General features: G+C 36.5%; 1 protein-coding gene across 1 annotated transcript; it reads right to left on the bottom strand.

The window, feature by feature from the left end:
* Positions 1-6,165: 6,165 nt before the first annotated feature.
* On the bottom strand, positions 6,166-12,910 carry LOC128868127 (protein takeout). Its single transcript, XM_054109891.1, has 5 exons — positions 12,688-12,910; positions 7,422-7,513; positions 7,107-7,344; positions 6,912-7,045; positions 6,166-6,787 (listed from the first exon to the last, which is right to left on the bottom strand). The coding sequence occupies exons 2-5, from the start codon at positions 7,495-7,497 to the stop codon at positions 6,486-6,488; spliced, it is 750 nt and encodes a 249-aa protein (XP_053965866.1). The 5' UTR covers positions 7,498-7,513; positions 12,688-12,910; the 3' UTR covers positions 6,166-6,485.
* Between the last annotated feature and the right edge of the window lie 3,982 nt (positions 12,911-16,892).

Raw genomic sequence — 16,892 nt, 5'->3', positions numbered from 1 at the left:
TGTGTAATTTAGAATTAATAACATTTTGTATTGTTAAAAGTACAAAAAAATAGTTATTCAGAAACCACTAAACGTAAGCAGCAGTTCTTGGAAACGCTTCACTAAAATTATACGGAATGCATTTGGCAGCGAATCTCTAAACGATGGATTTTTACGCGGTAGTTGAGGCATTTTTGATGTAGCACAGCGTTGCATCTCAAATACCTATATACCATAATAATCGCTTACACAATCTGAACAGAAAGCAGGTTGATTGCTTCTCTCGTTGATTAACACAATTATAAGTAAATGTAAATATTTAAAGTTTAAGTAAATGTACATACATGAAATGGTGAAATGGTTGAAGTGCCAGTCTGGCACTCCGCAAGTAGCACTAAAGCGCCATTTTGATTAGATTTTCACATATACATACATATGTGTACAGAAAATTACAAAAAAAAAAGAAAAATAATTGATAATGTCCCCAATTCCGTCAAACGGTGTTGAATTTAAATTTGATTTTTACCCTCCTTTTGGCACCTTTTTTCGTTTTGTTCGCGGATATTTTTTAGAAAATTAAATTCTAGGAATTTACCTGCAAGTTCAAATTAGCCATAATAGAAATACAGTGGATCACGATAATTTCACTAAAACTTCGAATGCTGTATTTTGAAAGCTAAAACTTTTTTTGAAAAAATTTATTTATTAATACGGAATTGCAGTATAAATATTTTATTAAGCTTTAAATAAAAAATATAAAAAACAAAAACACAGAACAGTTCACAATTTTATGTCACAGCTTATTTCATGCAGTATTAATTTTTTCTTAAATTTAAGTTAAACTAATGATTCAGTACTTTGTGTGGTATCCTTTGGCTTTATTAACAGCTTTTAACATTTCTGGCATTGACTCCACTAGCCTTTCCGTCCGATTTTGTTCCACTCCTCCAAAATTACGGTTTTTATCTGACCTCTATTGCTTATGTGATGTGTGCGGATTTTCCAGTAGTGAGCATAAATTTTCGATGACGTGCATGTCAGGAGATCGAGCCGGTGGTTGCATTAAATGTGGACAGTTCCATATGAGCCATGTCAGCACGATTGCCGCCTTATGTTTAGCGTCATTGTCCTGGTAGAAACGGAAATCTTGAGGTATTCCAAGCTTCGCAGCACTTTGGAGTAGATTATCTTTTAGAATATTGAGGTACATTGTTTTGTCCATAATACCCTCGACAAACACTAAATTTCCTACTCCGGCTGCTGACATACATGCCCATACCATTACATTGCTACCACCAGTCGGTTTTAAGTTGCCTTTGTAGAGCTCTGTATTAAGTTTCCGCCAGACGTACATAAGATATTCCATCTGAGACGAATAGGTTGAATTTGGACTAGTCAGAAAATATTACCGTTTTCCAGAAATCAAAATCTTTAATTTCGAGCTCTCTGGCGAAGGCAACTCGGCTCAATTGATTTTTTTATTTATGAATGGCTTCTTTCGTGCTACTCGACTATTAAAGTTCTTTTCACGTAGTACTCGTCCCACTGTTTCGACGCAACGTGATTTGCCCACTTCTTGCTGAATTTCGTTTAGCAGTTTAGCAGTTTTGGCAGCCGATAGCATTGGGTTTACTTTTATTTTTCGACCAATTAAACGCTCGTCAAAAATTGTATTCGGGGCACATCGGCCTTTATTTTGCACCCGATTTTCATGAACGAAGCGTGCAATGATACTTTGCCCTGTAGCACTACTCAAACAAACTATTTCCGCTATTTTTCGCTGCGACTTTCCACTTTGAAAATGCTTGATGACCAGTTCTCGCTGTTCAATCGTAGTACGTCGGCCCATTTTGTTTTGCAAAGAGTGTTTCGTCTTATGTTTTCTGGTGAAAATGAGTTCTAAAAAACCCGTGTGCTCGACATTAAAACAAAGGGCTAAAATTCTCGGCTTTTTAAAAAAAGGCTCATCTGTCACGATTTTAGCAAAGAAATATGATGTTGCTAAATGAGTCATTTGCTCCACAGGTGAATATACCTTTTAAGTTTTTCCCGATTTTTAAGGTTAACTGGTTGTTTTTTAAGGTTATATCGTTTTTAAAGGAGAAAGCTTTACCAATTAAATTACCTAATCGACAACGCTCCTTCTCACCCAAATGAAGCTGAACTGACAACGGAGAATGGGCGAATTTCGGCAAGGTTTATGCCACCAATGGCATAAAAAAGCTCCTCATAAAAATATCTACCGTTCGGAGTCGGCTTGAAACTGTAGGTCCCTCCATCAAGACGCACACCACAAATAGGAGGAGGAGCTCGGCTAAACACCCAAAAAGGGTGTACGCTCCAATTATATATATGTATATTATGCCACCAAACGTTACTCCCCTCATTCAACCGATGGATAAGAATGCTGTACAAATCACTAAGTTGCATTACAGAAACAGCCTTGTAGCTTCAATAACAGCGACAAAGTCTGATTTGCTCGAGTCGTTGAAAAAAATTAACTTATAAACAGCTATAAATCTTTTGGATGCGGCTTGGTTTCGTATTGGTAAAGCAACATTAGCTAAGTGCTGGAACAGTATTTTAAATTTTGCGGTAAACAATGATGATCCCGAAGTTGATGTTCCGTTGGCGGTTTAAAAAAAAAGAAGGGAAGCTGAACTTCGCACTCTGATGAGCAACACTGTCGATCTCTTTAGTAGTTTAAGTCCTGAGGTTCGTTCGTGTTCGCAGGTATGCTCAAAGATATGTATGTGAGTTATTGAAAAAACTTTCTTTTATTAAAAATTGCAGGTTGAATTCACATTACCAGCCATTCATGAATGGAACAAAGATATCGAAGAGCGCAATGCAGATGGCGATCATCAACAAGAGGACGAATCCGATGATGACAGCGCATCAGAGCAACTGGTGAAAATGAAGCCGCTTAAGCAGTTGAAATTTTCAACAAGGCGTTAATATGGACTGGTCATGAAGACGTCGATCAAAATGATATGAGTGTGCTAAAACGGTTAAGGGAGAAAGCTGTGCTTCAAGTTTTAGAAAAATAGAAGATACAAAATAAGATGACTGTTTTTTTTAAATAAAACCATCGTATAACTTAATTTTCAATTAATATGTAACGAAAACAAGAATAAAATGTGAATTTAAATGTGAAAAAATATATTTACATAGTCTTTTTGGGCATTCCAAAACGTGAACACTTTTGTTAACGTGAACTGCCTTGGTTTGAATTAGTTCACGTTATCGAGCGTGCGCTGTAATTTAAATTCATAAACTGAAACTGCTTGAAATAAGCTGTGAGCCACTGTATGTTAAATTCACATCCAAATACGAAAAAGTGGAGCCAGACCCTGGTGCCCAACGGAGAGTTCATATGTCCACACCTGTACACAACAATTTTAATAATCTATGGAAACGCGTGCAACTGTAATAACGTAATAAATGATTTGATTTACGTAATAAATGATTTGATTTACCTTTAAGTGGACCATAGGTCGCAAGTAAGTAACTACTACTACGTAAAGGGTTAATGACACCGGAAACGAGACTCTAAATGTCCGATGCGGGTTTTTAGCACAATGTCAGTTGTACATACTATATTTATGGGCATGCATACATATGTAATATACATACATATATGAAAATAAATTCAAAAAAGTAGTTTAATTTCATAAATATCAATTTGCATTTCGTTCTTGATCAAAATGAGAGAAGCGGAATAAATTTGCCAATTCCTCGCTTAAATTTTTTCAATTAATTAAAATCGGTTGTTATGCAGCTATTAAATTGAGTAAAAATTCCAAATGAAATCAAGTACAAGGTGGCGCAAAATTAATAATCTAATTTTGAATTTGAATAACTTTTTTACTAAATAAAATAAAAAATATTTTAACCTGCATGAAATAATAAAGCGTTGGAAAGAAATTGTTTCTCGGTGGAAATAGCTTTATTTAATTCTCAATAAGACATATTAAAAGAAAAATAATGAAAAAGCTTGTTTTTTTTTCATAGGTAACCATATATTATATAAAAACTAGTTGTAAAATACAAAAAACATTTGAAAATCAGAAAAATTATTATCCGTCGAGAAATATGTACAATCGACTCCATGAAAATATTTTTTTTTGTCAAAAAGTACTTACGTTTTACCCTGTCAGCGTTTTTTGAAAATGAATCACTTGTACTTCAATTCTGCTTTTTCACCCCATGCACAAAAGTGAGGTTATTTCGAAATGTCATAAAATCATAGACAAGTTTTTTGCATTTTATTTTTGCTAAATACAAATTTAATGGATTAAAATAGTTTAAGTTATTTTATAATACTTAATTGGGAAATAAAATTGAATCAATATGCGGTAAAGGGTTAAGTGATGGAAATCTTTGTTTTGACCTTTACGCACTCCATTGCCTGTCTGGTCGTATACTGCAGCTGTTTAGTTCACAAGTGTCAAAAATGTATGACTGACGGACGACGCCGTTCGAAAAAATTATAAATCTTCCAATGTGCCACCTTGTATAAATACGGGTGAACGATATGAAGTGTTACCTATTCAAAACACCATAACTTTTTTGTGTGAAATTTGTTTTTATTGCTTTGAAAGACAAAATTGTTCAAAAACAATTTTCACATATATTCACTTTAGCTCCATATGACCACCTTTTGCCTTAACTGTAGCCTTCAAACGGTCAAAAAATGAGTTGCATACTGCACGAATGTGATCTTGAGGTATTTTGGCCCATTCTCGTATAATTGCTTTTTTCAGCGCATCCATACTGGCATATTTTTTAGTCCTCACCTTGGTCTCTAAAATGGACCAGATGGAATAGTTCATCGGATTTGCGTCTGGCGAATTCGAAAGTCATTGTATGGACGAAATGAAGTGTGGAACATAATTTTTTAACCATTCTTGGTTCACATGAGCTTTATGAGACGGTGCCGAGTCCTGTTGGAACGTCCATGGCCTACGACCGAAATGTTTGCGTGTCCACGGCTCTAAAGCAGCTTGTAAAACATTTTCCCGATAATAAGTCGCATTCACTTTGACACCAGGCTCGATAAAAACGATTGGAGCGTATCCATCAGCGGTCATTGCGGCCCAAACCATTACTTGCGATGGGAAATTGCTTCGAGTGGCCATACGTAGGCTCAAAGTCTCGTATGAGCGTTCGGTCAAGTAAACACGATCGTTTTGAGTGTTTATGAACTGCTCAATTGGGAAATTATTTTCATCAAAAAACACAATGCTAGGAAATTCGCCACGTTCGAGCAAACGCAACAACTCCTTTGCTCTTTCGCACCGAATTTTTTTTTGCGGGGTGAAAGACCGTGTGCGTTTTGGAACTTGTAAGCTTTGACCTTGAGCTCATTTTTCAATATGAGTCGAATGCTGTCTTGCGATATTTTCAGTTCTTTGGCCATTTTTCTTCCACTTCGACGTGGATTTCGTTCAGGTCGAGCCTTCACTTTCCGCACCATTTCTGGCGTTGTTGCGTTTTTTTTTGGTCCACCTCCATAACGTTTTGCAATGCTACCAGTATTATTGTAACGTTTTATAGTCCGATACACAAACATTTTATTCACTTTGAGGTGACTGAGGTCACGATCAATGGCTGGTTGTGATTTTCCAGCCAAATATAACGCAATCACACTATTACGTTTGAATTCCATCACAGAATAAAAAATTCAACAAAACTGAGACTCGAATGCATTTGATGGCTTATAAACAATATATTGAACTGTCATTAGAACAATTTTGACGTTGATGTCATGAGCTGTTTTACAGATACAAGTAGTGTGAAGTTGGTAACACTTCATATCGTTCACCCTAAGCAAATCGCTGAACGAACATCGTCGTCTACTTAAAAGGCTACAGCCACCAAGACTTTCAACTGCTTTGCATATGAATAATATCGTTGTCCTCTTGGATTAGTTTTTCTTAATCTTATACATGTGTATGTGGGTTCTCGTTTTATGCGTATATAAGATTTTATCAAAATTTTCTGAAATTCATGCATCTTAAAAATATTATCAGGTTAGATTTAATTTTAATTTTCCTGCTGCCGCCGGTCGACAAAATCAGCTATCAGTGAAAAATGTAAGTATATTTTATTCACCAAAGATAACTCACTTGGTGAAATGCTTTGCACAGATAAGTATAAATAATACAAAAGATCATTATTCATTTTATTTCAAAAGAGCTACATTCATATATTATTTATTTGTTCACACTACAAATTATTACAAACTGTTGGGTTTTATATAGTTTTATATCACATAATTTTCATTGTACTCTCAAGTACATTTATGTTGCTAATATAGAATAAAATTATAAATATATGCGCTTAAGGTTTTACGCGATAAACAATCAAAAGTATGGGTATATATTTTTGATGTTAACGCACCGTTGTAAAAAATTAAATGTTTCTAAAATATATAGATAAATATTTAATTACTTTACAAGTCAGTAGCCATGATTAACACTTAAAATACAGTTATCGTGCGTTTACAGAGGAAATAGTTCATCATAGGTAAAACTACTCAGGATTTTACCTGCGACGGAGCTAAATTTCTTTTCCAAAGCGCGCTCGATGGGTTGTATGACTTCATTAGTGAAGAGCTCGAAGTTCTGATTAATCGTCTCGTTAATGATGTCACCGAGCGTTTTATCATTGCCGAATAGATTCTGTAAATGAATATTTCCGCTGCCTGTACGAATTTTCACAACTAATTCCTTAACACCAATCATATCGACATCGTTGACATTGGTTACTTCGAAGACTACCTTCACATAGGCGTAAAAGTTGGCTATAAAGGCAATAGAAAAATATATATAAATTAATGTAATGATGCGTACCAGGATATTATAAATGTTGGAATTGGTATGTTGAAAATATATACGGCTGCGATTATGCAACGTCTTTTAACTTACTGAAATTTCCAGTGAAAGGGCCGTTACCCCGCAGCGTTAAGCCCAATAATTGTCCATTGATATTGTAATTGCCTTCACCATGCAAATAAGGCAAAACCAGTTCAAAATCGAAACGCTTAGCATCGTCCGAAGATCTAAAATATTTCAAAGCGTTGTTAAATTAAGAAGTAAAAACCCCGTACTCAAAGTGTCCACCTAATTTTTTTTATTTCAAAGTTGGACGATCCGTAAACGTTCAGCTTTTTCACTTTAACGTTGATTCCATTGGCGCCACCTTCCAATATATTTAAGTCGCCTATATAAAGAGGTTCCATCGAGGGCACACTCAATTCCTCAATGCCGTCAGCCAGATATGGTCGCAGAGAGTGTACTGAGTCCTTAACACATTCGGCTATCTTTGGATCACTTCGATGACAGATTTTTATATAATCAGCTGCAAAGTGAAAGTGATGGTGAATTTTTGCTTTTTATTCCTTAAAACTAAAGAAAACTGGACCGAATTACACTTACGCATTTTCGCAGCATAAATAGGGCAGGAAAGAGCTGCAATAAGCGCAAATGTCAATAGTGAGACTTTTGGTTCCATTGTTGTGATGTGTGTTCTGAAGGAAAATACAATTAGACAATTCATTAGTTGGAATAGTTGTCGTAGTTTTTATTTGAATACATAAATTTCTAGGACACTCTTCTGCTTAAAATTTTAATATATGTGGCGGACGTCGCAGTTGTTGTTGTTGGATGCAACATCGCTGTTGGTTATATACTTCTAGTAAAATGTATTAAAAATTTATATTTATGGCAACTCTCGTCTCTTTGGAGAATAGTCTAACAAAATGAATTGTCAAAGACGTTTACTGTTGTTTTCAAACCACCATTTTGGACGTTTAAAATTCCTGTAAGTGATATTGCATCATTCACCAGTGAAGAACTCCAATCAGCTACGAGCAAACTAAAATACAACAAGGCACCAGGACCGGGTGGAGTACCCGGTGAAGTTCTCAAGGAGACCGCAAAAAAGCGACCACAAGTCTTACTAGACATGTGCAACGCCTGTCTATGAGATGGAATTTTCCCAGACATCTGGAAAAGCAACAGCTTATGCTAGTAAGCAAGAGGCGAGGCGACCCGAACCTCCCATCAACATATCAGCCATTATAAATGCGCGACACAGCAGGCAAGGTCCTTGAAAGCTTGAATAAGCCTCCACTAGCCACAGGCATAGATAAAGCCGGAGGGCTATCAGCAAGACAGCACGGCTTTAGATGCGGAAAGTCTATAATAGCGGCAATTGAAACTGTCATAAACAGCGTAGCAGCAGCGCAACAGGGCAGTATTCAATGCAGAAGCATAGTCCTCCTTGCCACCTTAGATGCAAGGAACGCTTTCATTAGCGTAAGATGGACATATTTGCCGCCTTAGGGCTAAGGTTCAAAATTCTGGCATACCAACAGTGCATAATGAGGAATTTATACGAGACCGCAAACTCGTCTATCAAACCCCAAAGTAGGTAGGTAAGTGGGGTGGCTGCGCAATGACACACTTATACCTTTCATAGGCCCATTGTGTTACCATTGGAACTTATCCTTACCCTATGGGTTGCTTTTCAAACCATCCGCTATCTTTAAAAACGAGCAAAGTTTCGTTTGTTTTAGATGTGCTATATCCGCTACATCAGTTAAAAACGCCATATCAAGAGTGCGGAGCCTTCTTGTATCTAAGCTTTCACACTCACATAAAAGGTGTCCGACAGCTTCTACAGAAATCGAAGTACGGGAGTCCTAACCTTCTAGCGTGGCTGCCTATTAGACAATGACCAGTTAATACCCCTATCATTTTTCTTATAGCTTCTCTGTTAAATCTTAACAAGCTTTTTGATCCACCGCTGTTCCATTTCGGTCATGTATGTCTGCTTAGTTCGCATGTTGAGAGGTTTTGCCTACTTGTATTTACCTTATTGATGGTTTCCCTATCTATAAGTAGTTTACAAGTGGCTGTAGACATAGGTATCAGCGTGTTATCCACTTGGAGGTCAAGCGTTGTACAGGTTCGAGCAAGTTCATCTACCTTGCAGTTCCCTGCTATATTCCTGTGGCACCCAAATAAGGTGTACCTTGTAGTATTTTGTTACGTCATTTAGAAGATTAAAACATTCTATGACTGTTTTTGACGAGTTATCCCATTCCTCTTTGGAAGGAAATACTGAGCTCCTCCTTCTATTTGTGGCGTGCGTCTTGATTTTGTTTCACAAATGGAGGAATCTACACTTTCAAGCCGCTCCGAACGGCAAATGGTTTTTTTATGAGGAGCTTTTTCATGGCAGAAATACACTCGGAGATTTGCCATTGCCTACCGAGGGGCGGCCGCTATTAGAAAAAAATTCTTGTTAATTTTAGTGTTTGACGGAGATTCGAACCTACGTTCTCAAATACGTTAACCACAAAAAAGGTTCTACAGTACTTAGGCATAAAACTGGACCCAAGACTATCTTTCTGGAATTAAATAAAACACGCAGCACGGAAAGGGGCAAAGATCACATCGCTACTCATTAGATTGATGGCAAACATAGGGCAACAACCCAAAGGAAGCGTGAAATAATGATAGCTACTACGCTTTCCGTTCTCTTATACGAAGCTGAACTGTGGGCAAATGCGCTAAGGGCAAATTACCAGCGTAAGCTCCTAGTATCAGCATAACGAACGGCAGCTCTGAGAGTTGTGTCTGCCTACCGCACAGCATCAGCGCCAGCTGTTGAAGTAATAAGCGGTTCGATACCGATAGATTTACTAGCCTTTGAGAGGAAAAAGTTGTAGGCATTAAGGAACGAGAGGATGGAAGAAGGAGTTAGCAAACCTGCTGCGCGAAAAAAAACGAAACGTCAAGGCTATGGCAAATAAAGCTAGGGAAACGAAACCTGTTCAAAAATAGGGAAAAGCGAACACCCCACATGCATACCCGGCGATGCAGCCGAAGATGACGCGGAACACACCTCTTTCCAAGGCATGTGTTGGGAACAAGAACGTCAAACGTGGGAGAATTTAGTCGGTTACAATCGTTGTAACCGACAAAAAATCTAAGTAGCGAGGAAACTTGGGGAAATCATTAGTGGTTTCGCGGAAAAAGTTCTCTGGATGAAAAAGCAGGACCTGGAGGCCGGCACATAGGCATATACCTTGTAATGATGGATTTATTGCGCAGAGCTGAACATCAGGCGGCCCTGACCATTGCAGTATTTTTCATATATATACTTTGACAGTCAAGCGGCAATAACGGCAATAAACTCATATGAAAATTCATCTTAAAACATTCTTAGGACCAGGGAAGCTATAGAGAGACTAGTTGCAGACAGATGGTTACACATCTATTGGGTACCTGGGCATACATAAGTGCATTGCAGAAAACGAAATTGTAAGGGTGGTGAAATTTCAAGGGCCGATGTTGAATGTGAACCACACCTTAACGTCAACGACACCGTTGTACTTCTTTCTTTGGGGTTATTTGAAAGAAAAGGTGTACATCGATAAGCCAGCAACAATTCAAGAGCTAAAGGATGAGAAAATTCAGCACATTAACGACATAGAATCTCAATTATGCCTCAGCGTCATCAAAAATTTGGACCATCGGATGGAGGTGTGCCGCCGAGGCCGCAGGGACTATTTGGCCGTTATTTTGTTCCATACGTAATTGAGCCATGTCAGTATTATCATAATAAAGACAAATTATAATATCTTCTTAAAAAATTGTATTTTATTCAAAATCAATACCGGCCTTTGAAACTTAACCACCCTTTAGATAAGGAACTATTTGCATTTGGTGGAAGCCACCGCGGCTATTTTACCGATATTTTGTTCCACACGTAATTGAACCATACCAATATTATCATAATAAGGAGAAATGGTAATAATTTCCTAAAAAATGTATTTTATTCAAAATCAACACCGGCTCTCTTAACCACCCTTTAGATGACATTGCCGAAAGCGCTGTTTACATACAATTCGAACAAGAAAACGACATACTGAAACCTTTAAATAGGCATAATCTAGAATGGAATAATCTAGCCACTTTTAAGACCATGAAAATCATTCGATTCGAAGAGAGGGAAACTCTAGAACACCTTCTATGTTCTTACCCTGCGTTAGCTAGAACCCGAATGAAATGTTTAGGAGCTCTACAATACGAGTGGTTAGAATCTCTCGGGGTTAGAGCTTCAGAGCTTACTTAGATTCGTAAAAGACGCAGGTTTACTACAACAAGCCTACTACAAGGAAACGTAAGGTTCAAGCTCCATCTGGGACCACTAGTAACCATTAGGTCTATGTGATGGCTTTCAGCCAACCAGGTGAACCTAACCTAATCTATAAAATTAATTAATTCATTTTATTAATCTTTATTTATTATTTTAATTTAATTTAATATTTAAAATTTATATTTATTGTTGTTGTATATTTATAATTTTTAAAACTTATTAGTCTTTTTTGAAAATTACTAAATATATACAATTAATTTAGTATTAAAAGTTTATGTTTATTAATATTTTTAATTTATAATTATAATTTATTTATTATTATTATTAATTCGTTTTTCTTAACTTATTGAACTTTAAGGGGTTATATGCAGTTAGAATTTTCAAAAAATCGATTTTGTTTTTATTTTATTTTCTTAATGTATATATAATTAAGAATGCACACAGAAAATTTAATATCGAGCCGGTGAATATTTTCAAAGCAAATTTGAAAAGGCGTTTCAGAGAATTTTTACTCTACGTAGTAAAGTGTTTTTCAAACTTTTTCTCAAAACCGTGTTTTCAAAATCGGTGGACACGATTTCTCAAAAACGGCTGAAGCGATCGTCTTGAAATTTTAATACAACCTTTTCAGATATATTCTCCAAGTATTAATCAAAGGAATAAGAATTCTGATTATTTTCTCTATTTTTTGTAGGCAATTTTTCGCGAAAATTCGATTTTTTTCCTAATGTCCCCATTTTAGCAAAAATTAAAATTTTGACTATTTCTTCGATTAATACCTAGCTTTATCTATCCACAAAAAGAATCAAATTGGTTTTTCGATTTCAGATAATCCAAACCGGAGATATTTTGTCCACCGCCGAACGTTTTTTTTTGGCGGACGCTTGTGAGATCATCTGCAGGAGCCGTGCACTTCAATATTTTCACTAACTTTACTTTAATTAATTTTAAAGTAGACATTATTTGAATAATTAAAAATTGTATTTGTTTAATAAAATCGTTCTTTGTGAAAAATTCTCAAACAAAACGTGATTTTTCAGCCTTACAAGTGTATATAAACTCCTTAAATAAACCTTTCAACTTATTATTTGAATTAAATATTTTAGAATTGTATTGTATTTATTATCGTAATTTATTTATTATTTTGAAAATTTATTACTCTTCCGCACAAATCGGTAAATATAAAAAATTAATTCAACATTAAAAAATTATGCTTATTCTTATTTTTAGTTTTGTAATGCTCTGAATTAATTTATTTTAATCGCCTATTAACTTTAAATAGACATTAAATATTTTAAAACATTTTATTATTTTTTGAAAATTTAATTATTATATTTTTTGTATTTTATTTCTATTATTTATGAAATTTATAATTTATAAATTTATTTATTTTAAAAACATGCCCACTTTTTAAATTGCCCTTTAAATATATTTTATTCCTTGACATTTTTGAATTCATTTTTCTATGCCATATAATTCGTAAATGCTTCAACTTTGAATTTTCACTTCCATTATCCTTCTTGCGAAACTCACTTTTTAGAAAAAAGATGCTGTAAATTTCGCTATGTCTTATGCACTTTGCACTTTAGTTTTTATTTTTAAATTTTTTCCAGTTTGAACAAATTTGGCAGAAAACAATTTAGAAGTTTGTGCAAGGCCGAAAATGCAATAGAACTAAATGTATAGAACTCGCAACGAGCGCGAGGTTAGCTTGAGAAGAACACGCCTTAAAGAACGTCGCAACGAACTGAAACGAAACGAGTCTGCGGCTTTGCATTTTTATAGAAGTTCTAACAGCGTCAGCAATCGCGCGGCGCGGGCAACTGGATTACATGCACACTTACAAACCGCTTACACACACACTTACAAAACTGTGTTACGTGTGCGCATTGCAGCAGCAGCGCGCAAGTTGCAATGCTGCAGGAGAGGACGGCGGATAGATAAGGTAGTGAGAACGGCGGTGATAACAAACGCAGCAGTAACCGAAATTAAAGTGGCTAATATCAAATGTGTGCGCACACCCACACACACCTACACAAGAAAGCACAGTTAATTAGTTGACTACCTGCGAAATATTCTCAGCATTTAAAATTATATAACTCAATGTAATGCATGTTAAATTCAAATCGTTCTCCGCTCCATCACACTAACGTACACATACACACACGCATGCAGCTAAAACTGTCATCATAGTTGACAAATTGATTTGCGTTTGTTATTTTCGTTCGTAGCGTTTGCGCGGAAGTTGAGCTAGTCGAGCGCTAAGCGAAACGCACACCCCACCCACAGCAAATATACCCAATTACATATACAAATTTGTTAGCTTGCAGCGACATGCAAAAATAATGTTCATATACATATGTATCTAAATTTGTACGACATCGTCTCAATTTGTCTGCGGTTGTCGTTTCAACGGTTTTCGCCTTTTTTGCAAGCAACAGCAGCAATTAACAGATACTTTTGGCACACAGACTGTATGTATGTATATGTATATGTATGTGTGTGTATGTACCATATGTGTGTATATGTATGCACGTTTGTTTGTAAGTGGCGACCATTGAACTGCTTGCTGTTGAACTCAAATTGGCTGGGAGTTTAGGGCGTATGAGTAACATTTGATTATTTCTATACGTTTCCTTGCGCGAATACTTATTCACACGATTTTCATAATTATTTTTAGCCCAGATTACTAGCAGAAGCATATGGCTTAGGAAATGAGCGCAATCCTCTACCTCAAGCCAACTGCGGAGATATTCACTTCACCTAACTAAATTTAGTCTCGGAGTCGGCTTAAAACTGTAGGTCCTTCAATTTGAGGAGCAACATCAACACGCACACCACAAATAGGAGGAGGAGCTCGACCAAACACCTAACAGAAGTGCACGCACCAATTATTTATTTATTTATTTAACAATAAAATTCAGTGAGACTCTATCAGAGGACGAAGCATAAAGTGCTTTAAATATTTTACTTTGAGAAATTTAGCGGTCTGGATTATTAAATAGCAGCTATGCTCTTCTCTCTTTAACTTCTTCTTCTTAATCGGCGCCATAATCGCTTATGCGATTTTGGCCGATTTTCTTTCTTAACACTAAGCAAAAAGAAACTTACTTCTACTTGTATACATTGGCTATTAATTTGATTCCCTGAATTCTCACTTTTTCATTGCATCATTACTTACTTACACACATACATACAATCGAACGTATTAGCTAATTAAAGAGCGAGGGGGAAGTGCGGCATTCGATAACAGTTATTAGGGTCATGAGTTTGTCAACGCTTACGAGTGTGCGTGTGTTAATTTCATAACATAACAGTTGTTACGAAATGTCAACTCATTTCGCGTGCCTATACTCGTAGGTATGTGAATGTATGCATAAACATGGACGATGACTATGTCCGATGAGGGGGCCCTTAGGGTGTGCGAGAAAAAATTCTATGGAAGGTTAGTGCACCTATGCTATGAGCTTTGCAGTGGTGTTGACACAGTGCAGCGATTAAGGAGGCTACGCCTCTGGTATTGGCAAAGGAGTTAAAAGTGGAGATGGATTTTGTGGCATGCGCCTGTTAGCAGAAGGAAGGAATGACTAGCGCATTTGGTAGAATTTGCTCAAAATCGCTAAGGCGATTACTAAAACATAAGAGGGTTGCTATTTATATTTCTGGCCTTGCGCACTTCTAGTGCTGTCTGACGTCATCTGACATTTCCATTGAAAAGTTTGACATATTTTGCTACAAACACACACAGAACATTTTAATGTGCAAGACAAATTGGTGCTGCTCACAGTAGTTTACAAATACAAAATTCATTTGTGGAAAAAATGTAATTAGCATTTTTGTGCTATTATTTTTCACAATAAAGATAAAGATGCGAATAAAGATAAAGGTAAGGATAAAGATAAAGATGAGAATAAAGATAAAGATACGAATAAAGATAAAGATAAAGATATAGATAAAGACAAAGATAAAGATAAAGATGAGAATAAAGATAAAGATGAAAATAAAGATAAAGATGAGAATAAAGATAAAGATAAAGATAAGGGCAGGCCCGACGAGAGGGGGGGGGATCGGGTACTTTTTCCCCCGGGCCCGGAGTTTTCAGAGGGGCCCGGACTCGAGATTATATGTATTTATATGAATTAGACATCATTGGAAAGGGCCCGCATTTGCAATTTTCCCCCGGGGCCCGGATTTTCCCCCGGGGCCCGGATATGCTCTCTACGGCCCTGGATAAGGGAGGTAAAGCACTAAAGATAAGGAGACAAGGGATAACAGAGAGGAATAGAGCTAAAGAAAATAAGACAAAAATAGAAATAAGCTCAAATTGAATAACAAAAAACTCCTTACAATAGGAACAGTTATGGGCCGAATTTTCTAGCACAGGCGATAATAATTATCATCATAACATATAACATCTTTTTTTGAGATTGAAATCAATCAAGGTGCCGTCACACCAATGGTATATAGGGCATGCTCCCACTAACACTATGTAATTCCTCCCCGTCCATCCTGGAATCGTGTTAGCATTTCCTTAAGGTGGGGCCGCGTTTATGTCTATTGTCACAACAACTTCATGCGTCCAAGTTTCGCTCCTGTTGGTGTATGGAGGCTTCACTTACTAAATGGGTTGTTAAATTTCAAGGTCCGATGTTGAATGTGAACCACACCTAAACGTCAACGACCCCGTTGGACTTCTTTCTTTGGGGTTATTTGAAAGAAAAGGTGTACGTCGATAAGCCAGCAACAATTCAAGAGCTAAAAGATGAGATAATTCGGCACATTAACGGCATAGACCCTCAATTATGCCTCAGCGTCATCGCAAATTTGTACCATCGGATGGAGGTGTGCCGCCGAGGCTACGGCGGGTTTTGGCCAATATTTTGTCTTATGCGTAATTGAGCTATACCAATATTATCATAATAAAGAGAAATGACAATAATTTCCTACAAAAAATTGTATTTTATTCAAAATCAACACCGGCCCTTAAAACTTAACCACTATTTTTAATAATCTGCCACTTTTTTCATTGGCCAACCTTTGAGCGAACATCACAGCTTTTGCAAACAACCTTAACCTGAAGAGCCTACCCTAGCCTTAGTTGTTATACCTATGAAAATAGTATTTTCTGAAACGCCAAATTCCCTGTCATAAGTTACATTATGGGGTCACAGAAGCGATTGAGAAAATTACAATTCTTGCCTAGTCGATGTTGAGCTATGCGTGCAAAACGAGCAACGTTCGTTTGTAGTCGTTCATTCATGCTCGTACATTCAATTATTTACACACATACATACACATACACATACATACATAAATATGTAAATGGTTATTACAGTCAGGGTGGGCAGTTTAAAAGTCTAAATAACCAAGTGACATTTCAACAGTTTTCGTTATTATTTCAATGCATGCATGTGCGCGTGTGCGGATGTGTGTGAGTTTGGTGTTCGCTCAATAATTTGAGCCTGTGCATTCCCTGCCTCCTCCAAACCCGCCTACAAATTGCTGACCGCTGCAGCGTTGCTGTTCCCAAAGTCTATTGTTTACTCGCCTTTTGATTTGTGTTGGCGGTTGGTAGCAGATTACAGTTATTTTTGCTTATGCCCCACGACCACGCATAAAAAACACACACCTCCATGCTACTTACATATAGATAATTTACTCGTGGTTTACTATTTATGATTTTAGTTTTTTCATAATTTTTTTTTTACTCAATTAATTTTTAATCATTATTTTAGTTT

The sequence above is a fragment of the Anastrepha ludens genome, chromosome 2 (assembly GCF_028408465.1).
Source record: "Anastrepha ludens isolate Willacy chromosome 2, idAnaLude1.1, whole genome shotgun sequence".
Classification (NCBI taxonomy): domain Eukaryota; kingdom Metazoa; phylum Arthropoda; class Insecta; order Diptera; family Tephritidae; genus Anastrepha; species Anastrepha ludens.
Note: the sequence above shows the minus strand (reverse complement) of the source record. Positions and strands in the feature narration are given on the sequence as shown.